General features: G+C 49.3%; 1 protein-coding gene across 5 annotated transcripts in view; it reads right to left on the bottom strand.

Annotated features, from left to right (window-relative positions):
• The window catches only part of SEC14L5 (SEC14 like lipid binding 5), a gene marked incomplete at its 3' end in the record, with an annotated part of 41,452 nt that overhangs the window by 10,691 nt on the left and 5,032 nt on the right, over positions 1–25,729 (bottom strand). For all 5 annotated transcript variants that reach the window (XR_014254670.1, XM_082429282.1, XM_082429283.1 and 2 more), the window contains 9 exons: positions 15,280–15,429; positions 14,730–14,861; positions 12,319–12,447; positions 11,548–11,740; positions 7,832–7,944; positions 5,496–5,685; positions 3,845–3,933; positions 3,681–3,751; positions 1,912–2,083 (listed from right to left, as the gene is read on the bottom strand). Coding sequence is in view for 4 of the 5 variants with exons in the window: in XM_082429282.1 (XP_082285408.1) it covers positions 1,912–2,083; positions 3,681–3,751; positions 3,845–3,933; positions 5,496–5,685; positions 7,832–7,944; positions 11,548–11,740; positions 12,319–12,447; positions 14,730–14,861; positions 15,280–15,429 (1,239 nt within the window). The remainder of the gene's footprint in view (positions 1–1,911; positions 2,084–3,680; positions 3,752–3,844; positions 3,934–5,495; positions 5,686–7,831; positions 7,945–11,547; positions 11,741–12,318; positions 12,448–14,729; positions 14,862–15,279; positions 15,430–25,729) is intronic.

Genomic DNA, 25,729 nt, shown 5'->3' with positions numbered 1-25,729 from the left:
CTCCCACCTGCACCTGATGTGCATCTTCTTAGGAAATCTCCAGACAGCAAAGAAACTTAATTTTCACAAAGATCAGGATATTTCAAGATAAAATGCTACAGCAGCAGATACTGCCTGTGCCTCCCACAGCTCCTGCTCCCCAGCCCATCCCCAGCAGAGCTGTAAAGCAGCCCAGAAGCTAGGGAACCTTCTGCCCCAGAAGTCTGCTCATGTCCTCTCCTCCAACAGTCCTGCCATGGCTCCCTACTGCCCCAGGACAAGGTCCCATCTTCGCCACAGCCTGGACTCAGCAGGCACTGGGCCCTGAGCATCTTCCCAGCCTCCTCTGGCCACTGGATTTTCAGTCCCTCAGAAGCACCCAGCCGGGTCCTGCCTCCAGGCCTTTCTTTGTCCGTGCTGTGCAGGTTACCCACCACACCCTTCCTCCCGCCCTTCTCCCGCTTGACTCCCACTCCTTCCTCAGGTCTCAACCCATGTCACCTTCTCAGTGGAAGCGTCTTCAGCTCCCCAATCTAAATTATACACCCCCATCGCCCCCTGACTTAGTCTCCCCAAGAACCCTGAACGTCCCCAAGCCCATGTCACAGGGCATCGTGAAGCAGTTACTCACATGGGGCTATCGGGTTTCTCTCCCACACACACCCCGTGACACAGGGGTACACACTCTGCATCCCCAGGGCCTGGAGAGGTGCCTGGCACACAGCAGGCGCTTAGTAAAACACTGAATCCATTTAACTTTCAACTCACAAATCTACCCTGATTGAACCTCTAGGTACAGCAGAGATTCTCAGGCTTTCCCAGGCACTGAATCCCGAGGGCACTCGGTAAGATGCTGACTCCGAGTCTGTAGGATGGAGAGGGACCTGACATTGCTCTGGCCTGCAGACCACACTTCGGGAGCAAGGCCTCGGGGCAGTGGTTTTCAGCTGCAAGTGACAACCCGGTAGTGGCTGTGAAATCAACTTGGTACTGTGACTAGCCTATCTGGAGTGGAGTGGACTAGAAAAGAACAGCGAAGAGCATGCTGTAAATAGTTACGATCACCGTCACTTGAGAATCTGTTGTTTCGGGTGTGTGTGTGTGTGTGTGTGTGTGTGTGTGTGTAGGCACGAGCCACACGAGGGGACCAGGTGGCAACATAAAGTGGGTTGTGGGCAAAAAGTTTTAAAATCCCAATAGCACAGGATCCCAACGCTCTTCGGAATCAGCTCACAGGAGTCCCAGGAACGTTATACAATTCTAAGTGTGGCTCTCCCGTCCACGAAGCAGGACAGTAGATATGTAAAATGTGGTCCACCCATACAATGGAATATTATCCAGACATGAAAAGGAATGAAGAACTGATTCTTGCTACAACATGGATGAACCTGAAATCATTATGCTAAGTGAGAGAAATTAGACACAAAAAGCCTCATATTGTATGATTCCACTTACATGAAATAGCTAGAACAGGCAAATCCACAGAGACAGAAAGTAGATGAGTGGTTGCAGGGGGCTGGCGGGAGGAATGGGGAGGAACTGCTAATGGGGACGGGGCTTCCTTTTTGGGGTGATGAAAATGTTCTAGAACTATCTGGTGGTGATGGTTGCACAACTCTGTGAGTATACTAAAAACCACTGAATTCTATACTTTAAAAGGGTGAACTTTTTGTTTGTTTTTGATTTTTTTTTGGCTGCGCCACGTGGCTTACAGGATCTCAGTTACCCGACCAGGGACTGAACCCGGGTCAGGGCAGTGAAAGCCCAGAATCCTAACCACTAGGCCACCAGGGAACTCCCCAAAGGGTGAACTTTATGGGAAATGAATTATATCTCCATAAAGCTGGTCATTAGAGGAAACGATGCAGGATAATCGGGCGGAGCAGCTCACAGAGGGACCCCCTCCCGTCTCAGCCTCCTGCTCTCTCTTACCAGCGTCCAGAGCACAGGGAAGACGCGGGGGGCTCGCACGATGAGCAGCCGGCCCAGGGTCTCAGGATAATTGTCCTCCACCACCTCGATCATGCGCAGCAAGGCCTTTATCCCCGGCCGCCACAGGTGCCGCAGGCTGAGACCCTCCAGGTCCACCAGGCAGGTCCAGGAGCTGCGACAAAGAGGCCCCCTCACTCCACCTCGCTCGGCCACCTCCCAGGGCCCCCAACACCATCCTCAGGGACCTGGGGGCCCACAGACAGGGATGGAGGGAGAGGCTCAGTAAGGCAGCGCTGGGAGCGGAAGGGGCAGGGACCACAGGGCACTCTTGTGGACCCTGCCATCATGGGGAGGCCACGTGGCATGGAGGTTCTGAGTGTGCACACCGAGGCTAAGCACCCAAATTCAAGTGCCTGAGAGCCGTGTGACACGGGCAACTTCCTCATCAGGACAGCGGCAATCACAGTAACAGTCCCCATCTCATCCACTGTTAGGATTGAATGAGATGGTCTATGTAAAGCTCTCTGCAAGGACAGGCACATAGCACATGCTCATTAAAAGCCAGTTTTTACTACTAATTGCTGAGAAGATGCTGACTGCTAAATAGAGCACACACTCCAGAGCCAGATGGCCTGGGTTCAGATCCCAGCTCTGGCATGTGCTGTGTGGCTTTGGCTAAGTTACTTAACCTCTTTGTGCCTCCATTTCATTAGAACCAATTCATTAGGAAAATGACTGTTTGGCTGCAGCAAGTGGTCCCTGAGAGCCTGTCCATCAGCTTCATTCCCTTCACCTTGCCCACCCACTCCTAGGAGTGCCTTCATGACACCCTGTCATCTGAGCCATCTGGGGGGCATTCCGCTTCTGGCCAGGATGCTGATTGATCGATTCCCCACTCCAACCCCAATGGACGCCCCTTTAGGAAAGCTCTAAATAGCAAAGGAACTTAATTTGCACAAAGATCAGGATAGTTCAGGATAAAAACTTCAGTAGCAGGTCCTGCCTGTCCCTCCCTTGTAGGCTGTGGTAGGGTGACATGACTCAAGGAGCTTGGAAGAGTCCCTGCTACACAGGAAGTGCTATGTGGTGTTTGCATCACCTCTTAAAGTCATGGCTTGCGGGATCTTAGTTCCCTGACCAGGGATTGAAGCCGGGCCCCAGCACTGAAAGCGCCGAGTGCTAACCACTAGACTGGCAGGGAATTCCCATTAAGTCATTGTTTTTGATAAGCCATAAAGAAACCCTAGGAAGGGTTTACAGAAGCGGAAGCCACAGCTCAGAAAGGTTAAGTGCCTTTGGGGGCAATGCCACCGTAAGGACTGGTGTGGGAAACTCAGCTCAGGAATAGGAGTTTGGGGCAGCCCGAGGAGGCGGTGGGTCACTGGATGTGCCATGACACCTGCGAGGTCCGCCTGCCTGGGAGACTGGCAGGGTGGCTCTTGGGGTGGGAGAGCTGGTCTCGAAAAGCCAAGTCCAGGAGGCTGCATGGCACGGGGAGAAAGTCCGTGAGCCCGAGCCAGATGGGACCCGGTTCAAACTCCAGCTCTGCCCCTTCCCCGCTCAGCAGCCTTGGATGACCTCACCACTCCGAGCCTCAGTTTCCCCTCCATAAAGAACAGGGATGCTGAGAGTCCCTGCCTCGTAGGGTCACTGTAAGAATTAGGTGAGGACATTTCCGTAAAGCATCTAGCAGGCTGCCTGGCACGGCATCCATGCCCAGTGCACTTTGGCTGTTTTTACTGTTTGGGGGAGTTTGCCTGGGTTCTTGCCTGATGGGACGGCCAAACTGTTTTGTGTTCCCTTCACACCGCTTCTGTCCTTCCTCATTGACGCAAAGAACCTGGAAGGCAGAGAAGGTGCTGGCGAATGTTCACTTGGCTGCTCCAGCCGCAGGCAACCCCGGGGGCTCCCAGGAGCGGGGACCCCAACTCACATGCTGCAGCAGCACCTCCTCCCCCGCGGCCTTCATCAAGCCCTTGGTGTCCATGTGGCCCAGACGCAGGATGTACAGGGGGCGGCCATCTTTGGGGCGGGGCCGAGCAAGTGGAGGACAAAAGGGAAACAGAATTACATACTTTTACATAATCCTTCATATATATTATATATGTACAATCAATTCTTGTTATTTGCGGTAGTTAATTTCTATAAAGTCACCTCGAACACTGAATCAAGGAACTCAGAACCACTGCTTCTAACGGGGGAGTAGGAGGTTAAGTTTCCACCAGCCTCTGGTCGTGACATTTTTGTCAGTCGATCGATCAGTATGTAACTTTGTCCTGCGTGTGTTTCTATTTGAGGACACCTTGTTTAATTTACATTGTTGATTCATTAACATTGAACGCATGGCCAGCAGCAGTGTAACTCGTGCCTGAATGGAGTTTATCTGACATGAATTTTCTCCATAAGGTGCATCACAGCCTTCTTGCACTTAGGAACACAGTGCTTCTGCACGATGCGAAATCAACGCAAAAAAGCACAAAATGCGAAAAAAAAAATGGCACTAAACAGGCTGCAGAAAGGATACTCATTTACAGTAGGAGCTGAAACAAGGAGGCAGAAGGACACTTGTTCAACTTCAGCCGGGGATGGATGTGCACGTCGGGTGACACGGATTTTTCGTCACTCTGTCCGTGAAGGACAGTGAAAGCGCCCTGAGTATTGATTTGGGAGTTACAAATAAATTTTAGTGAGTAGGCAAATTCACAAATACAGAATCCATGAATAACACAGACCGACTGTATATTGAAAGCAAGCGTGTCAACCGGTTCTTCAGGAGACTCAAGCACTTGCCCTAATCAACACATATGAATTTTTAACTAAAGGACATTGAAAAGCATAACAGGCGCTGGCGTCAATGGCAGATTAATACAAAAATCCAGAGATGATATTTGTAGTGGGTTGAATAGTGTCCTCCCCAAAGTTCATGTCCATTCAGAACCTCAGAATGTGACATTATTTGGAAATAGGGTCTTTGCTGATGTGATTACTTAAGGATCTCAAGATGAAATCATGCTGTATCAGTGTGGGCCCTAAATCCAGTGACCCGGGGTCTTTAAAAGATGAGGAGAGGACACAGAGAGATACCGAGAGGGGAGGCTGTGTGAAGACAGATGCAGAGATTGGGGTGACATGGCCACAAGCCAAGGAACACCTGAGGCCACCAGAAGCTGGAAGAGGCAGGAAGGATCTCCCCCAGAGCCTTCGGAGGGAGCACTGACTTGCTGACACTTTGATTTTGGACTTCTAGCCTCCAGAACAATGAGAGGATAAATTGCTATTGCTTTAAGCCACCCAGTCTGTGGTAATCTGCTAAGGCAGTCCCAGGACACTAATTCAGTCAGTATTAATGCAGCCCAAAAGTAATGGTGGGCTGACCCAGCCCCTGGGAGAAACAGCTTGTCTCCAGCCCAAACGTCTATTCCAGCTCCGCCTTCACGGCTGGGTTGTCACCTCAAAGGCATCTCCAGATGCCCAGAAGAGCCAAAAGGAAAAATAATAAGATGCTAAGATGAAAAGGGGCATTCAACGTGCATTCGACAGTGACCCAAGTGTACACTCCATGTTATGTAGGTAAAGAGACGCACCTATGTCCTGGTAGTGCCAGCCCCCTGCATAGAACTCCTCCAGGAGGGCAGGGGGTCGCCAGGTCTGAAGGAGGAGGTCCACCTGGTGCCGCTTTCGCCAGCTCAAGGACTGGCACAGCATCTCCCGGGCCCTGTCCAGGTGGAAGTCTCGAGCCCGCAGGAACCTAAGGATGTGCTCGTCTTTGGGGATCTGAGAAGAGAAGGAGGAGAAAGCCTTTAGCATGGAATTCCCTAAGCCGGGCGGTGAAACTGGAAAATGAGTCTCCTGTCTTATCTGACAAAGACGTTACACTCAACCACGATGCAGCCAAGGGTGGATTGCAGTGAATGTCTGTGTTTGGGCTTCCTAACCTCCCCCTCCTGTGCTGGGGGTGACATCTCTTTTCTCTTGGGGAACTGCTTTTCCTGCCCCCTTCCCAACACCAACGGTGGTTTTAGTTAGCGTTGCCAATCACAGGACCCCACTCCCATGGCCTCCGGTGGACTAAATCCATGCCAGGCCAGTCAGAGCGTTTAGACAATTTTACATCTGAAGAAAGGGGCATGAATCCCTTTCTCTACGGAGGCAAAGGGGAGACTGAAAGCTGTAAGCAGCCACAGATCCAAGCTCAACAAGGAAGCGTGTCTGAGGGGATGAAGCAGACATAAACGGATACAAGAACTAAGGGGTCCCAACAGCATTTAAGTCCTGGTTCTGTGGGACTTCCCTGGTGGTCCAGTGGCTAAGACTCTGCACTCCCAATGCAGGGGGCCCGGGTTCGATCCGTAGTCAGGGAACTAGATCCCACATACTAAAGATCCCGCGTGCCACAACTAACAAGATCCTGCATGCTGCAACCAAGACCCGGTGCAGCCAAATAAATAAATAAATATTAAAAAAAAAAAAGTCCTGGTTCGGGACATCCCTGAGACAGGCTGTGTGGTCAGCTGAATGGTGTCCCACCAAGAACATGTCCACCCAGAACCTCGGAATGTGACTTTATTTGGAGATAGGGTCTCTGTAGAAGTAATTAGTAAAGACGAGGTCATACTCTATTAGGGGGCACCCTACTCCAATGTCTGCTGTCCTTATTATAAGAGGGAAATTTGGACACAGACACAGAATGTAAAGAGGGGAGAAGGCCACGTGAAGACAAAGGCAGAGACTGGAAGTGACGTATCTACACGCCAAGGACTGCTGACAGCCATCAGAAGCGAGGAGAGAGGACTGGAACGGATTCCCCCCAACCCACCCAGCCTCCAGAAGGAACCAACCCTGTAGACACTTTGATTTCAGACATCTGGCCTTCAGAACTGTGAGAATAACTTTCTGTTGCTTTGAGCCACACAGTCTATGGTATTTTGTTTCAGCAGCCCCAGGAAACTAACACACCCCACTTAACAGTTTGTTATATGAGCCAATTAAACCCCTACCCCTGCTTTTTCTGTCTGGTTGATTCAATCTGCATTCCTAACACATATAACCCAGACTCTAACTAACATGCAGAGGTGACAAGCTCAAGCTAAAGCCCACCACTCTCCTTCCTTCCCTCAGGCAAGTATCAACAGTCAAGGGAAAGCCAGCCCCCATAAAAAGTGCACTTTCCTGAGTGCTGTGCTGAGCCAGACACGGAGTGGATTGTCCCTTGTAATTCACTCCGGGGGCAGGGGGTGTGCTCACATTGTACCCATTTTACAGGTGAGGAAACAGGCAAACAGGTTACATCCCAGCCCAACACTAAAGTAACTCCCTTGTCTGCCCCCCGGTGCGGGGAGGGGAGGAAGGGCAAGCAACTCACGACTAGGCTGGAAGCTCTTATTCAACAGAGCTGAAGGTCAGGCCCGTGATTGGGACCTCCATGCATGGTGGACACTCATGTGTGGGGCTTAGAGTCTAAAGGCAAAGTCCATGTGCAGTCAAGAATCAACCCTCGCAAATCATTAAATCTCTTAGAAAAGAACAGTATGCATGGTTTTGTGTGAGCACGGTGACTGTGTGGTGACACGGTGACTGTGTGGTGACTGTGCTCCCCAGGGGACATTGGCGATGTCTGGAGCCACTTTTGGTTGTCACAGCTGGGGAAGAAGAGCTCCTGACCTCTCATGGTGGGGTCCAGGGACACTGCCCAATGCCCTATGGTGCACAGGACGGCCCCCCTTAAAGAACTGTCCGTCCTCAAATGTCAACTATGCCGAGGATGGGAAACCATGCTATCAGTGCTACGTACAGAATGCATGAGACAGGATATAATAAAAGAAGGCAAAATAGAAGTGTCCAGCATTGCTAATTACACAGACTTACTTACCTGGCCCTTCCTCCCCCCGTGCCTGAGGCTACAGCCCCAGCCCTGACCCACCTTGCCTTTGTGGGTCTCCTGCAACCAATGCCGCAGCTGGATCAGGCAGCTCTCCTGCATGGGTGTGAGATGGCCCAGGCACCTCTCAATGTAGTCCGCATCCAGCTTGTCCCCTGGAGGAGAAAAGGGGGTTCAGGACAAGCAGGAGATGCTGCATGGTCTACCCTTTCTGAAACCCTTGCCTTACTGGCCACCTTGAATCCAAAACGTAGCTCCAAGCGCACAGTGACCCTTTCACCAAATAGCCACTGGTCTTCAGATCTTCTAGTGTTTCCAACCCATTTCCAAGGTGATTCTAAAAACTCATGCTGGGGCAAGCCTGGATCTCACTGTGCTGAGTGATATGTCCCTTTGACCCTCAGAAATCAAGATAATTCCTACCCTCTGGGAATGTAAGTTGATATAGCCACTATGGAAAACAGTATGGAACTTCCTCAGAAAACTAAAAACAGAGTTATCATATGATCCAGCAATCCCACTCCTGGGCATATACCCAGACAAAACTGTAATTCAAAAAGATACATGCACCCCTATGTTCACAGCAGCACTATTCACAATAGCCAAGATATGGAAACAACCTAAATGTCCATCAATAGATGGTTGGATAAAGATGTGGTATATATATACAATGGAATATTACTCAGCCATAAAAAAGAACAAAATAATGCCATTTGCAGCAGCATGGATGCAACTAGAGATTATCTTACTAAGTGAAGTGAGTCAGAAAGAGAAAGAAAAATACCATATGATATCACTTATATGTGGAATCTAAAATATGACCCAAATGAACCTATCTACAAAACAGAAACAGACTCACAGACATAGAGAAAAGACTTGTGGTTGCCAGGGGGAGGGGGAAAGGGAGAGGGATAGACTGGGAATTTGGGGTTGGTAGATGCAAACTATTACATTTAGAATGGATAAACAACAAGGTCCTACTGTACAGCACAGGGAAGTATATCCAGTCTCCTAGGATAAACCATATTGGAGAAGAATATTAAAAAAAGAATTCATATGTGTATAACTGAGTCATTTTGCTGTACAGCAGCTTGGCAGTGTGATGCTTGCAGTGTGACTCTTTCCTACTCCCGTGCTGTATTGAAATGATGGGGACTGGGCTGTGTTGCAAATAAATCATTTTTTGTTGTTAAAAAAAAATCATTGTAAAACATTGTAAATCAACTATACTGCAATTAAAAAAAAAATTCCCACCCTCTGAAGATTATTGACAATATGAGCTCATGTCTACTGACATGCGTCATCTGAGCCAGCTCCCAACAGCCCTGGGAGGCGGGTGTCACTATTGTTCCCACTTTAGAGAAGACAAAAACTGAGGCCAAGAGAGGTTCCGTAACTCAAACAGGTAAATGCCTTTGGTGTGCCCAGCATAAGGGGGGCAGCGGATAAGTACCAGTTCTGTTTGCCTTCCCACCTCCCAGCCCCCTTGTGGGGTTCGAGGTTTTGGGTAGACACAGCCCTGACTCCAAAATACAGCCTGGGAGCTGCATGGTTCATGCCCACTGTTCAATCCCGTCTCGCACAATTGGGCTGTTTGAGGTCAGCATGTGCTGGCATTTAGAGGCGGGACTCAGAGCTGAGGTCCTGTTGCCCACTCTGAACTGCTGTGGTGGCAGAGGCTGGCATGGTGAGGCATCTCGGCATCTTAGCATCTCAGCCCTGGGTGCAGATGGTCCACAAAGAGCAGCCTTCATGGGTATAGACTGTTCTTTGTGTGCAGAAGGCACAATAAGAAAACAAACAGAATGTCTGCACATCCAGCAGCAGGACCCAGCGTTTCCCGCCAAAACAAAAAAGCCCAGGGCTGGTGGTCATGGCAACTGCACCAGTAGCCTCCTGGGTAAACAGAGTCAGGAGGAATGCTGTGGAGGGACCGCCCAGACCCTGCAACACCTCAGAGTGGTCAGAAGCGGAGATGCTGAAGACAGGGAGGGGGCAAGGAGGGTATGAGGGAGGAAACACGAGGGAGGCAGTAGACGCCAGCTTCCTTCCGGCCTCCAGGCAGATGTGAGGCCCCTTTCTCCTTCTGAGCACAAAGGCTCAGTGACACAGAGCAGGGTGGAAGGGGCATGATCCTGCCTCCCTCCAGCCATCCTGAGTACTGGCTCTGCTGGTGGACAGCACAGACAGAAAGGGAAGGGAAGGCCTAGTGCAAAATGGGGAGGGCACAGGGCATGACACGCAGAGTGTGCGCACAGAAAAGGGCAGAAGAAGTGCAGTAAAAAAAAAAAAAAAAAAATTTAATATTTTAAAAGCATATGTACAACAGCAGCCATCTAGTGCACATAGTTGGTGCAGAATAAATATTTGTTGAACAAATGAATTTTGTTCTCCCTAAACACAGCCCCAGATGTATTTTTGTGGCATATCTCTGTGTCAGGCAAGGGCTTACACTTCAGTGGTCCCAAAGAGAAAACAGTCATTGCGGGCATTAGTGCACATGGTTAAAACTGGATTCATGGGGCATGTGCAATTGTGTGTCCTAGGTTTTTTCCTTTATCACTATATTGTGAATATTTTCCGTGTCGATGAGAGTCTGAAATATGACAAAGGGCTAATTGCCTTAATATGCAAAGAGCTCTTACAAGGCAATAAGAAATTGATGGAAAAACAGGAGAATGGACATAGGACAAGAACAGGAATTCACAGAAGAAAAAAAAAAAAGAAAAGAAAAAACAGTTGCCAAACATGAAAAAATAAAACGACCTCACTCATAAAGAAAGAAATGGCCACTAATCTACCATTGGTCACTCTTTGCCCTTCAGAAGTTTAAAACATTTACTAATAGTCTCAGGGTAGCTGGGGTAAAGTCCGGAATAGATGCAGCTACACATTTTTGGTGGGAACATTAACTACTGTACCTCTTTGCAGGCCTAATTGGTAAATCTACCAAAATTTTAGTTGCATATAACATTTGACTCAGCAAATCAACTCACAATTAGGTGTTATATATATATGCTCATGAAAATATTTTTTAAAACCTTAAGTACAAAGAGGTACCACATTATTTGTATTTTAAAAAAGAATGGAAACAATCTACATGTCCATCAATTGGAGACTAGCTAAAAAAAAACTAAAATAATAAATAATCAATCTTTATTAATAAATAAATAATGGTGCAACCACACCACAAAATACTGCAAAGTGCCAAGACACATGCACTGATACAAAAAGCTGTTCAAGCAACATTAGTAAGTGAAAAAAAAGCAAAATATCGAATGGAAGGTATATATGCTCTCATTTGTTCAATGTAGGTTACACATGTGTGTATGAGTGTATACACATGTGTGTGCATATTATGTACGTATATAGATAATTTCAGGAAAAACTGTAGTTGCCTCAAGTAAGAGGAAAGGAGTCTTACTTCCTACTTCACATCTTCTGAGCAGTTTCAATTTTTTTTCTACCATGATCATGCATTACTCATTTAATATAGAATATTAATAAAACAGAAGAAAGGAATAAAACAGAGGAAAGCCCTCAGGCACCAGATCAGTCAATTCCTGATCTAGAAATAAGTCACTTCTGGCTCTTGGGCTGGAGCACAGAGAAGGCAAAGCAGCCGGGAGAGGGAGGAAGCTGAGTCCCAACACCAAGGGGACCCTTGGCAACTCTCCCCACCCCTACCTCCTCCCCCCAAGAGTGAGCAAACACGCTGCAGAGCCCAGAACAGACCCGGCTGGCTGGCTGAGACCTACCATCAGTACTGACCATCTCGGGAGCAGGGCCCTGGGCGCTGCCAGGCCCGCAGACCTCCAGGGAGCCAGGATCCCTCAGCCCAGCCTGGGAGTGGGTGTCCTCCTCAGGGACTGGGGCAGGTGTCCACCGGGGAATGTGAGAGGTGCCCTGGGAGATGAGCTCGTTCAGGTAATGCTCGATCACCTCCTTCCCCTGGAGGTCAGAGAGACACATCAGTACCGCAGAGTTCAGCCTGGAAGTCGCCCCCACCTGGCTCCGGCCCCAGCCAGCCAGACATGTGGCTACTGAGCAGCTGAAATTCAGCCAGTCCAAAGGGACATGTGTTGGGAGTGTTAAATACACACCGGATTTCCAAGACATGGTACCAAACGAGGATTGTAAAATAGCGTGCGAATAAGTTTTATATTGATAACACGTGGATAAAATATATTATTATTAAAATGAAGTTCACCTGTTTCACTACACTAACAGGCCTCCACTCAGTGATGGGTCTGAGATCTTTAAACCAAGCAGCGCACAATGTCCGTCTGTCTAGATAGTTCACTGCCCAAGCCTAGGAGCTTTGGGACAATGACTATGGTGCCCCCATTATGGACCGGGTGTTTTCCATCCATTATCTCATATGATATGACTTTGATTAGAATACCCATTCTACGGATGAGGAGACTGAGGCTGAGGAAGGTTAAGGGTCTTGGGGTGGCAGATCAGGATCTGCAGGCTCTGAGGTCTGTGCACCTTCCTCTGCATGACCTATGGAACCCGTCTCTTACCCTCTTGACGCTGGCTGTGTACTGCTTCATGGCGATCTTCTCCAAGGCACTTTCGAAGCCAAAGAAGGACCGGATGTCGAGCGAGGCAGATTGCTCAAAGCATGTCCAGTCTTCATTCTCAGGGTGGACCTGAAAGCCAGGCAGGGGCAGTGACATGGTCTCAGTGTGGGAGACGCCATGCCCTCCCCAGGGGGCTCTCTTGGAGACCTGGACCAGCCAGAGCATGCAGTGGACAGCACGTCACAGCCTGGCAACACCCAAGGGCAGCAGCAGTACCAAAGGGCCCTGCCCAGAACAATGCAAGGTCTAAAGCCTTAGAGAACAGAGAGCCTTCTCAGGAGGGACCAGAAGAAAGTGAGACCAATGTTCTCATCCCTTAAAAATTGTACATAGTGATACATTTAAATAACATATTTAATATATCATTATAAGTAAATTATACATAAATACTATATTTTATATTTTAAAAATATGTATTTATATATCATATCTTTATTATAAATAAATATGCATATATATGTAAGCAAAGACAAATTTCATGGACAGAGCTACTGTGCAGACCCAGGCTTAGTGCCTCTCAAACTTCCATGGGCAGAAGCATTAGCAGGGCATCTGTTAAATATGCAGATGCCTGGGCTGAACAGGTCCAAGGTAGGGGCTTAGAATCTGTATTTACAAGCAGCCTTGGTGATACTGCTCACCAGCTTCTGGCAGAACTCACTCTAAGAAACACTACACTAAAAGTGACTTATAAAAAACTACCACCAACACCTCCCCAGAGGTAAACATCCTGGACCCAGTTTCCAGGAGGCTCCAAGAGGAGCTGAAAATGTGGAAGGAAAAAGCAGTGAGCATTTACTGGATGCCTGCTGTATACGAGGCACCACACAAAGTGTCTAGGGACCAGACAGATGAGTGAGGCAAGGTCTCCCGTACAGGAGGCTGGGCAAAGACACATCAAAAACACCCAGGGGACTTCCCTGGCGGTCCAGTGGTTAGAACTCCATGCTTCCACTGCAGGGGGCGCGGGTTTGATCCCTGTTCGGGGAACTAAGATCCCGCAAGCCACGCGACAAAACCAATTAAAAAAAAAAAAAAAAAAACCTGTAATGGGCCACATTTTTTACCCTGGAGTTACCACCTTGAGCCAACCATCTGGGATGTAGTGTCAGCTAAGGGGCTTCACCTGCGTTACCTCATTTGCTCCTCCCAGTGCCCAGTGACGCGGGTTCTGCTGCATTTTACAGATATGGAAGGGTGGCCCGGGGAGGGGAAGCAATTGCCCAGTGTCACTCAGCAAGAAAGTGGCAGAGCTGGGTTCATCCCAGCAAATGCCTCCAAACTCCTCACTGCAGCCCCGAGTCCAGCAGTACTCGGCCCCCGCAGCCCCCATTCTCAGACCTCGCTCATCCACCTCAGGGTCTTCACACATGCTGTTTCCTCCTCCAGAACTCTGTTCCCAGCCCTCTCAACCTTCCGATCTCAGCTTCAATGGCATGTCCTCGGAGAGGCCTGGGGGACACTGTTACCTAAGACACTGTCACCTCCTCTTATTTTCTGTAATTCTGGATTCCTTCTTAGCACTGTGACAGAGTCGTAAGTATATATCGATTTTTTTTTTTTTCTCATCTGTGTCTCCCACTGGAATGGAAGTCCCGTGAAGGCAATGGTCAGGCAGATTGGTCCACTGCTGGGTGCACAGGACTTGTCAGGTTGCCTGGCATATAGTAGGTGCTCAATCAGTATGTACTGGAGACTAATAATTATCATTAATTATATTAAAAGTTAACATGAACTCTACTCATTACTCTGTAATGGCCTATATGGGAAAGAGTCTAAAAAAAAAAAGAGTGGATATATGTATAACTGATTCACTTTGCTGTACACCTTAAACTAACACAACATTGTAAATCAACTATACTCCAATAAAAATTTTTATAAAAAGTTAACACATATACAGGACTTAGTATGTGCCAGGCACTGCTCTAAGGAGTTCAGATATTTTACTTCATTTAATCCTCACCACAACCTATGTGGTAGGTACAATCATTAACCTCATTTTACAGGTGAAGAAACTGAGGCACAGTTTCATGGAGGGGGTGGGGAGGAAGGGTTGCCAGGTTTAGCCAATAAAATACAAGATGCCCAGTCACACTTGAATTTCAGATAAACACGAATAATATTTTAGTAAGTATGTCCCAAGCAGTTTTTGAGACTGCTTAAACTAATACATACATATACATGTATATATCAGCTGTGTATGTGAACTGCTGATAGAAGGAGCGCCCCGCATCCTAGCTGACATCGCCGCGGAAGGGCGGAAGTGGGCGGAAGTGGGCGGGACCGCACGGACGTCAGCGCGCAGCCCGGTGCGGGCGCCGGGATCCCGGGCCTTCCAGCCCGCTGCTCACCGTGTAGCTGCAGTTCTCCTTGACCACCACGCGGCTGGCGAAGGTCTCGTTGTGTGCTTCGATAAGGAGAGTCCTCTCCTTCCAGTTCAAGACGTTTCTTTGCACGAAGACCACGTGCTCGACGCCTGCAATCTGCAGGGAAAGGGCAGCAGGGACGTGCGTGCTGGACGTGAGGTGGCAGCTGGGGGCGTGAACCCGGAGGGTTGGCCCCTGTCACCCTCGGACCCCGGGACCCCCGGGCCCCCGTCCCACGCCTGCCCACCAGCCAGAGCCCGGATCCCCGACTTTTCCCTCTTCCCCCGACTTCCCGGACCCCGGGACTCCCTCTTGGCCCTGGTCCTCCTACAGTCTCAGCCCAGCCTCCCGGCCCTCATCTCTCCTGGACAGGGGAGGCCCCCAGCCCAGAGCGCCCTCCGGGTACCAATACACACTCACCCCAACGCCTGAAAGCACCCCCTGGTCCCAGGTCCCCCGCCCGCCATCCCCCACCACCCGTCCGGTCCCCTCCCCTGCGGGGTCCCTGGTTCTCCAGGACCCCCTCCGTGCCCACCTTCCGCAACAGCCGCGGGGCTTCCACGCGCAGCCGGCAGCTCCGCTCCACCAAGTGCACCGCCCCGTCAGCGCTGCGGGACTCGCGTAGGACCTCGCTGCCCAGGAAGACCGGGATCTGCGGGCAGGTGGGGAAGCGCTTCTCATAGGCCTGGGGACAGAGGGGCGGGGGTGAGCGCCAAGGGGGTTGGGGGCAGCCAGAGCACAACCCTTCTCCCTCCAGCCCTCCCTGGGCTGTTGTCTCAATTCCGAGAGGGGGTATCCAGAGAAGAGAAGAGCGTCCTGGCCTGTGGAAAGAGCAGTGACCACTGCCTGTATTACCAAGACCACCGTCTTAACATCTGTTCTAGAGCAGTGACGCAGGAGTGCCTGAGCTATGACTTGGCAAATCACGTTTTGACTCTACATTTGAGTTTTTGCCCTGGGAAGGTAGAGTGGGCTAGCTTGGGGCATTTTATTTAATTTTTTGTCTTTTATTTTTTTATTTTATATTGGAGTATAGTTGATTAACAAAGCTGTGTTAGTTTCAGGTGTACAGCAAAGTGATTCAGTTATACATATACATGTATCTATTCTTTTTCAAATTCTTTTCCCATTTAGGTTATCACAGAATATTGAGCAGAGTTCCCTGTGCTATACCGTAGGTCCTTGTTGGTTATCTATTTTAAATATGGCTTGGGGCATTTTAAAAGAAGATATCTTTTAGAAAAAAACAATCGACAAAACCAACACCCCTTCATGATTAAAAAAATAAAAAACAACACTCAACAAACTCGGAATAGAAGGGAACTTCCTCAGCCTGATAAAGGGCACCTACAAAAACCCCATCTAACATCATACTCAATGGTGAAAGACTGACACTTTCCCCCTAAGATCAGGAACTAGGCAGGGATGTCTGCTCTGGCTGCTTCCATGCAACATTGTCCTGGAGGTTCTAGCCAGGGCAGTTAGGCAAGTAAAAGAAAGAAAAAGCATCCAGATTGGAGGATGAGAGCTCAATTCCAGAAGTGCCAGGGTCAGAGCCGCGGGGGGGCATACTAGCATCTGTGGCTGACTGTATTCAAGCGGGGTTTGCTCCAAGAGCCTGTCAACAGCCACGGGACCCAGAATCAAGGATCAAAGTGAGCTCCAAAAATAGTGCCGGCATCTGAGGACACACACCTCCTTCCCATCCCTCCTGGCTCCTGGCAGGGAGGCGGGACCACCCAGCTCAGAAGGGCAGAGGCGCGGGAGGAACAAGGAAGAAATGCTTGGTGCTCTTGGTGTCACTCAAGGCCCCACGAGGCCAGCCCAGCGCATCGTCCGCCAGGGTCAGGAGGACAGGGCTGCCTCCATGTGTAGAGGCTGGTTGCTTTGTACAAACACGCCAGGGTTAGAATAACTCTCCTCAGGGGAGAATGCACAACGGCACTCCTGGGGGCCTAGTCTCAGGGCTGGCAAGGGAGGCCCCCTGAGAACTGTGCCTCCCCTACACATCTCAGGTTGCCTTGAACCCTCTTTCAAAGGAAGGCATTTCTCCACTGAGGAAGGAGCTGCATAGCAAAGTAAGCAGAGCTTGGGGTGGGGTCAGGCACCTGGCATGAAGCCCAGCTCCACCTCCAGGAGAAGCAAGTCCCTTCTTTTCTCTTAGCCATTTCATCATCTGGAAAATGGGTATATACCAGGTTGAGTATCTCACGCAGAGCCTGGAGTATAGTAGGCACCCAGGGTTTTTATTCTCCAGGCAGCAGGACTCAAATGGTGGCACAGTGCACATTTGCAAGAACTGCGAACAACTCCCTCCCCGCCCCTTCTGAGCAGAGGGAGCCAGAGGAGCTGGGCTCTGCCCCACCTCTGTGATGGGCAGAGGGATGCTGACATTTGTTTGAAAGTTTATGGAGGGAAAGGGGTGCATGTGTCAGAACTGGTCAGGCTCAGTTTGAGTTCCTGATACCTTCTCACTGCGTGACCTTAGGCAAGTCGCTTGCCCTCTCTGAGCCTCCGTCTCATCATCTATAAAATGGGCTGGTGGTAAGGATGTCACTAGATCACGTCTCAGAGCAGCTGGCACACAGTGAGGCCTTGACTCTGCTCCTCCAGCTGTGTGCCTTCTTCCATTTAATCCTCTGTATGGCGCCCTCATTTGACAAATGAGGAAACTGGAGCCCAGAGACACTAAGTAACTTACCCAATGTCACACAGTGCAAAATGGTGAACCTGGATTTAAATCCCAAGCCGGCCCAGCCCCTGCTCCCTCAGGAACCCCTTGCTCAGCAGCTTGGAAACAGCCCAGGCATTTTCCGCCGGGGCCATGTGGTCTTGATTTCTCCACCCTCAGTCCTTCAACTCCTGCCAAGCAGTGGCCACACTGCCCCTGAGCATCTCCAATTCCTCTGTTCTGCAGTCTCTCTCCTGCTCCCCAGATGGAACGACATACTCAGAACAGGCCTGGATGCCCGGAACAAATCCCACTCTTACTCTTACACTCCTTACTCTGTGCCACCATACCACCTCCCACTGCAGCCTCCTTTTCTCTGCTCCAGCCTTGCTGTTTTTGGAACATGCTGTCATAGGTTGAACTGTGTGTCATCCACCCCTAACAAAATTCATAGGTTGAAATCCTAACCCCCCCAGTACCTCAAGATGTGACCTTATTTGGAAATAGGTTTGTTGTGGATGTAATTAATTAAGATGAAGTCATATTGGAGTAGGGGGCAGGCCCCTAATCCAATAGGACTGGCATCCTTTTAAAACAGGGAAATTTGGACACAAACACACACACACAGAGAATGCCATGTGAAGACGAAGGCACAGGTTGGGGTGAAGCCAAGGAACACCAAGGATTTCCAGCCACACCAGAAGCTAGGGGAGAGGCATGGAACAGATTCTCCCTCTCAGCCCTCAATAGGAACCAACTCTGCCGACACCTTGATCTCAGGCTTCCAGCCTCCAGGACTATGAGGTAAAAAATGTCTGCTGTTTAAGCCACCCAGTTTGTGGTACTTTGTTATGGCAGCCACAGGAAACAAATATACCCACCAAGCTTGTTCCTGCCACAGGGCCTTTGCACTTGCTGCTCCCTCTTCTTGGAACACTAATCAATCCACTTGACATCAAAGGGGGAGAGAGGTTTGAGTCACAGGGGCTTCCAGAAGGTAGGAGACCTGGATTGGAGGCTCAAGAGATGTTCTGGCTTCAGGGACTCATCTGTGCTGGCCCCCCTTCCTGGGACATCCTCCCCTACCTTCATCCCTGCAAGGCTGCCTCCTGTACTGTCCTCTGTCCTGTTCATTTTCTTGGTAGCACTTATGGCACCTTCTAACCATATACTTGCTTGCACATGGCATACCCAAGGCCTGGGCTATGTGTTTTTTTGCGGCACTGAACTCAGACCTGTGCCCATCTCAGTTCTTGGGCTAACTAGGGCTAACAAAGAAAAGCCGATGGGCAAGGAAAGAAAGAATGCAAACTTGCCAATGGCCCAAAAAGCCACAAGAAAGGGGTCCAGGGAGAGGAATGACAGGCCGTTAGCTCAGTGCACACAGCCAACCGAGCTTCACCAACTTCCTCTTGTTACAAACCTCTTGTTGGAAGAACCCCGTCTGGCACCCCCAGATAACGGCAGAGCTGATCAGCAGCAGACGGGCTCTTGGACCCAGCTTTCCCTGACTGTGTGAGGGAAGGCACTGCTGTTTCAACAATGGTGCCACCCCAAGCACTGAGGGGACCCCAGAGCCCAGGCTCCATCTGGAAGGCAGGGGGCCCCAAAATAAGGAGTCTACCCCAGTGCTAATTCTCCAGGGTCAGAGGCTGTCAGCCAGAGATTCCTTGGGGTTGTGAGGGCTGGTGTTGGACACCGTTGTTATGGTGACATTTACAGAGGGCTGACTGCACCATTTTGTCCTCATGACATCCTGTTGGGATGGAAACTCGTATTTCCCCATTTTACAGATGAGCAAGTTGAGGCTCGAGAAGGCAGAGTGACTTGCCTCTGGCATCACAGGGCCACTAAGTGGTGGGGTTGGATCGCAGGTCCATCTGACCCAGCCCCCAGCCCTGAACCTCCCAGTCCTGCCTCTCAAGGGACACTGGCTACATCACAAATGTCAGTGTTTTGGAAATCCTGAATCCTGCTGGCCCAAAAGCCTCAGATCAGGGCCCCTTTGCCTTTAGCAGGTGACAGGGTCTTACAGGATCATGTAGTTCACAGGACCCTCCCTGTGTTGGAAACCAGCTCACACAGCTAGTTTTATCCCTACCTGAGAGCCTCAGACGCTGACTGCTATCCCCACAAATCAGGCCTGAGCTTCTCCCAGCTGGACAAACACATGCTGTGGCCTCCTCAGGGACACAGGGTAGCAGAAGGATTCGGTTTCAGCCCTTCCGCCAAGTGATTGGAGAGGGACACCCACGCGTGCCAGCTCAGAAAGGGAGCTGGTCCAAGGCCCAGAACTTGCCCAGGCAGGGACAGGGCTGGGGCAGGCAGAGGCCAGTGGAAACTTCTATTGAAGGTCTCCTATGAGCTGCCCATCCTGCAAAAATCCACATCAACACACTAAGCATGTGGAAAGGGGAGCCTGGATTCCTAGCCAGACTTGCCCATCTCCAGGCTGGGTAACCTTGAGCACAGTACTTCCTGTTTCTCCCTGAGAACATGATTAGTCTATAACATGATTACTCTATAAAGGGGAGTAATCATGAAACCTCCCAATGAGTGCTCAGTTGTGCCTCTTTCCTTCTTTCCCGTGTCACAACTGCTGAAGTAAAAACTCATCAGCCCTGAATCCCTAGTGCTTAGCAAAATGCCTAGCGTGCAGTCGACACTCAATAGACATTACATGATAAACGAGTGAATGACAGTGCAGCTTAGCCATGAAGGGTGTGGACTCTGGGGCTTGGGTTCGAATTTCTGCTCTGCTTACTACCAGCTCTGTAGCCTTGAACAAGTCATCAAGCTCTCAATTCCCTCCTTCCTTCATTTGTTAAAAGGAGAATAAGAAAAGTAGCTCTCTTACTGAGCCATCAGGGGAATAAAGGAGTCTGTTTTGGTTAAGAGCTGAGAACAGTGCCTGGCACATGGTTCGTTCTACATAAGCATTTGTTCAATAAATTTAAATTTTAAAAAAGAGTGAGATTCTATAAAGTACAGAAAAGCTATTTCTGCTAATCACTTGGCAGCTGCTCCCTCCTCCCCTCCCCTCCCTCCTTCCTTCCTGCTCTTCCTCATGCAAATTCAAAGGAAGCTGGAATGCTGCTTACCCCAAACCTTCCGCCAAAAGTGGGAAAAGAGTATCCAAACCACACCAACATATTCTAGCCCAACACTTCACCTTCTCTTTCCGTGCTGCAGGCTGGATTCGGCACTGACAACCGTGACCACTGCACAAAGTGTACCCTCCCTGTCACACTCCTCAGGGGACTTTCCTGTCCACCCCCAGCTTCCCCGGCAAGCCTGGGAGACCCCAGGACAGACGTATCAATCCTCTCAGCTCCCCCAACTCTTTTTTTAAATTGCGATATAATTCTTATACCATAAAATGCACTCTTAAAAAGTGTACAGTTCAGGGACTTCCTTGGTGGTCCAGTGGGTAAGACTCTGCGCTCCCAATGCAGGGGGCCCAGGTTCGATCCTGGTCAGGGAACTAGATCCTGCATGCCGCACCTAAGAGTCCGCATGCCACAACTAAAGATCCCGCATGCCACAACAAAGATCCTGCGTGCCTCAACTAAGACCTGGCGCAGCCAAAATAAATAAATATATATATATATATTTTTAAATAAAAATGTACAGTTCAGTGGATTTTAGAACATTCACAAAGTTTTGCAACCATCACCACTCTCTAACACCAAAACGTCTCATCACCCCACAGAAACCCCACACCCATCACAGTCACTCCCCTTTCCCCCCAACCCAGCCCTAGGCATCCACTAATCCACTTTCTCTCTCTATGGATTTGCCTTTTCTGGACATTTCATGCAAATGGAATCATATAATACGTGGCCTTTTGTGTCTGGCTTCTTTCACTGAGCATTATGTTTCTGAGGCTCATCCATGTTGTAGCCTGTGTCAATGCTTTATTCCTTTTCACAGCTGAATAATATTTCATTGTGTGGATCCCCCAGCTCTTGGCAGAGTTGCTCAGAGTTGCTGAAGGAGCCATCAGACACCCGATGGCAGTAGTTACATCCCCGCTGATGAAGGCAAGCAGACATGGGTGAACCAGGGCAACATCACTCTGGAACCTTTTGAAATGACTGCTGTATACAATCTATAGAAACAGCTGTACCCAGATGGCCCTGTAGCTGAGAAACCTGCTGCTATTCTAGTCAAAGGCAGCTCAGGAGACAAAACGATGGAGACAAAAAGTCAGAAGGACCCTGCAGGGGGCAAGGCTGGGATATGGTGAAGTGGCAGAGACAACGCATGGGGTTTAGATGCTGCCTCTGCCACCTGCCAGTGGGGTGATCTCAACTTAGCTTCTCTGAGACTCAGTTTCCTCAGAAAAAAAAGGATGATGATGATGACAATGATACCGACTCTGTAAGGGTTGCTGAAAAGATTAAAGGGAGATAAGATGTGTGAGACATTTAGCACAGTGCCAGTCACCACATAGTAGATTTCTTTTTTTTAATGGACAAGGGTAAACCAACAGGTTCTTGAATTGATATTTGTACACCCATGTTCACAGCAGCATTATTCACAGTAGCCAAAAAAGTGGAAACAACCCCAATATCCATTGACAAATGAATGGAAAAACAAAATATGGTCCAGCCATATAGTGGAATATTATGCAGCCATAAAAAGGAATGACATACTGACACACGCTACAACATGGATGAACCTCGAAAACATAATACTCAGTGAAAGAAGCCAGACACAAAAGGACAAATACTGTATGATTCCACTTATATGAGGTCCCTAGAGTCGTCAAATTCATCGAGACAGAAAGTGGAATGGTGGTTACCAGGGACTGGGGGAGGGAGAGAACAGGGAGTTAGTGTTTAATGGGGAACGAGTTTCAGTACGGGAGGATGAAAAAGTTATGGCAATGGATGGCGGTGATGGTTGCACAACAATGTGAATGCACTTAATGCCACCAAACTGTACCCCTAAAAATGGTTAATTTTGTGTTATGTATATTTTACCACAGTTTTTTAAGAGGGTAAGCCATCTTCTGGATGGTTTATAGCCCTACCAGATCGTGATTTGGAATAGGGTATCATGTCTGTGTTTATTTGTTTATAGTCAATGCCTCTGTCTCTAGGTCTGTTTCCTTCCCCACTGGATTCCCCAGTGGCCTCGCAGCACACCTGGGACACCATAGACACCCAGCCAATATTTGCTTAAGGAGGGAAGGAAGGAAGGGAAGGAAGGAAGGAAGGAAGGAAGGAAGGAAGGAAGGAAGGAAGAGGAAGGAAGCCAGCGTCCCTTTGCCTGGCTGGGACCTGGTGTCCTCCTCGTGAGGTCATGCTAGGGGAACGTCTGGCCTCTTCGGCCCTGCAGGAATGTGCAGCCCATCGGCTGGGCCAGGGCACTGCACAAAAGCCTGCTGTGGCTTCTTACCCACTCGCGGGGAGCGGAGTGGGGAGCAACCCTCCTCTGAACATGCTCCGCACCCACGGACTTCCGGGATCAGCTGGCACCCCTGATGGTTCAGGGAGAGGCAGGGCGGCAGCGAGGCCAACCTAGAGTGTCTTGACACTTAGTGCTATGTCAGGATCATGATGGGAGGGAAATGCTATTTTATTTTTATTTTTATTTTTTTATATATTTATATATTTATATATATTTATTTATTTATTTATTTATGGCTGCATTGGGTCTAGACAGCGGCGAGCAGGGGCTACTCTTCATTGCAGTGCGCGGACTTCTCATTGCGGTGGCTTCTCTTGTTGCAGGAGCACGTGCTCTAGGTGTGTGGACTTCAGTAGTTGTGGCACACGGGCTCAGTAGTTGTGGCTCACAGGCTCAGTAGTTGTGGCACACGGGCTTAGTTGCTCCGAGGCATGTGCGATCTCCCCGGACCAGGGCTCGAACCCGTGCCCCCTGCATTGGCAGGCAGATTCTTAACCACTGCGCCACCAGGGAAGTTCCGAAATGCTATTTTAGGTTTTCTAAGTGTCTCAGGAATGCACCCGGCCTTGGTTAACTCTGCTTCCCCAAGCTCTCCCCACCTCTGGGATGGAAATCCCCCCTCCAATCCACTTTCCACACCTTCCCAAGCTCCCAAAGTCCTTGAAGAAATGAACTGACCCCGCCAGCCACTTTCTAAATCACAGAGGCCCAACTAAGCCACGTTCATTTCTTCAAAGAAACAAGTTCTGCCCCAATTACAAATCCTGCTACATGGCATTGCCTGGACACTCTCTCTCTCTCTCTGTCTCACACACACACACACACACACACACACACACACACACACACACACACACACACTGCAAGCTCTATGAGGGCAGGAAGGGATCATGTCAGGAGAACCAGGTCAAGACAGAACGAGAACAAGACAGACCAGGTCTCCCCCTTTCTGAAGCTTAATGTAATGAAAAAGACCCATATAAACAAATAAACAAGCAAATTCCATATAAACAAGTAGGCAAGCAAATTAACAGAATAATGATGCATTTCAAAAAGTGCTAAGAATCACCTAGTCTGTAGCCCCTGCAACCTGGCACAGTGCTTGGCACACAGTGGAAACTCAATAAATATTTGTGGAATGCATACGTGCAAGAATTAACACATGCATAAACTAATGAATGAGGGCCTAAAGTTGATTTCAGGGCCCTCTGAAATCAGATTACTTTGCTGGGAAGTGGATCACCTCCGTTCTCCCAGCCCAGATCAGAGCCCGTCAGGGCCCTGTAAGAAATCCAGGGTGGAAAATGTTGCTTCCCTTGCTTCCCTTAATCTGTTAGCAACGGGATCAGATGACAGGCTCCAGGGAACTAATTTAAACTCATTTAAATAAGGCCCCAGATGCTTTATTAAAACTACATCCATAACAACGATTCCAACTTTAACTGCCTGCAGCTGGTCTGGGCTGCAAGGATTTACCTTCAGAGGCTGCTCCTTATTAATAACCCATTTGCTAAATTACAAGCTGTTTATCAATACAAAGTCCAGGTCTTTAAATATTTTAACACTTAATTGCACCAACAGCCCTCACCTCTATAACCCTTCCTCCGGATGAACAGCCAGCCTATTGCTTAGGAAATTCTACTCCGTGCCGTCTTCCTTCTTTAGGTTTGCAGAATCTGAGATGACCTGAAACCACAGGGCTTTGAGCCCCACAGGGACCCCTGGGCAGTGGACGGACAAGAGGCAGCCAGGTCATTTCTGAAGCCACCTCAGCCACTGGCACACAGAGGTTTACTGGATGTCAGAGACAGAATCCAGAATGTCTGGCTGTGAGCTCAGGCTATGGGGTCAGATTCCCTAAATTCAAATCTCTGCCATTTACTAATGATGCCACTGACTGAGAGTTATGGGCTGAATCGTGTCCCCCAAAAAAGCTATGTTGGATATCTAACCCTGGGTACATCAGAATGTGGCCTCATTTAGAAATACAGTCTTTATATAGGTAATCAAGTTAAAATGAGGTCATTAGGGTGTCCTTATAAATCCGGGATGACTGCTGTCCTTGTAAAAAGGGGAAATTTAGGGAATTCGCTGGCGGTCCAGAGGTTAGGACTTTGCACTCTCACTGCTGAGGGCCCAGGTTCAGTCCTTGGTCAGGGAACTAGGCTCCTACTAGCTGCGAGGCGTGGTCAAAAAGAACAAAACAAAACAAAACAAAACAAAAGAAATCTGAACATAGAGGTGCACACACACAGGGAACATACCATGTGAAAGTTGGAGTTATGCCGCCACAAGCCAAGGAGCTCCAGAAGCCAGGTGAGAAGGTTGCAGCAGATCCTTCCCAAGCGCCTTCAGAGGGAACACGACCCTGCTGACACCTGGATCTTGGACTTCTGGCCTCGAGGACTGGGAGGCAATACACCTCCATTGTTCTAAGCCACCCAGTTGCGATGCTTTGTTACGTGGCCTTAGCAGACAAATACACTGACACAGGGACAGTCTCCTTAACCTCTCTAAGCCTCAGTTTCCTCTTCTGCTGCAGCTGAGGCTGCTATTAAAGTACTTGCCTCTGAGCTGGCCTGAGGGGGTGGGCACACAGAGTGTTCATTAAACCTTTCTGGGCTGTTGTGATCAGCTGCCCTCCAAGAAGCCAGGGACTGTAGGTTTTGGCTCTGCTCTCCTTTGCAGGGTTCTGATGGGGTGTGGACATTCCAGACACAATCCTGATGGTAACTGCCCCATGGGACGGCTTACTCGGCCCAGAGGCCACCCCAATAACTTCAGATCCTCAGCCCTGAGAAACAGCAGAGCTCATGGTTGGAGATGTAAACTCTGGAGCCAAACTGCCTGCAGTTAAGTCCACACCTGCCATGTGTTCGCTGTGTGGCCTTGGATA

Source organism: Balaenoptera physalus (assembly GCF_965194825.1).
Source record: "Balaenoptera physalus genome assembly, chromosome: 16".
Lineage (NCBI taxonomy): Eukaryota > Metazoa > Chordata > Mammalia > Artiodactyla > Balaenopteridae > Balaenoptera > Balaenoptera physalus.
This window is presented reverse-complemented; position numbering and strand designations above follow the sequence as displayed.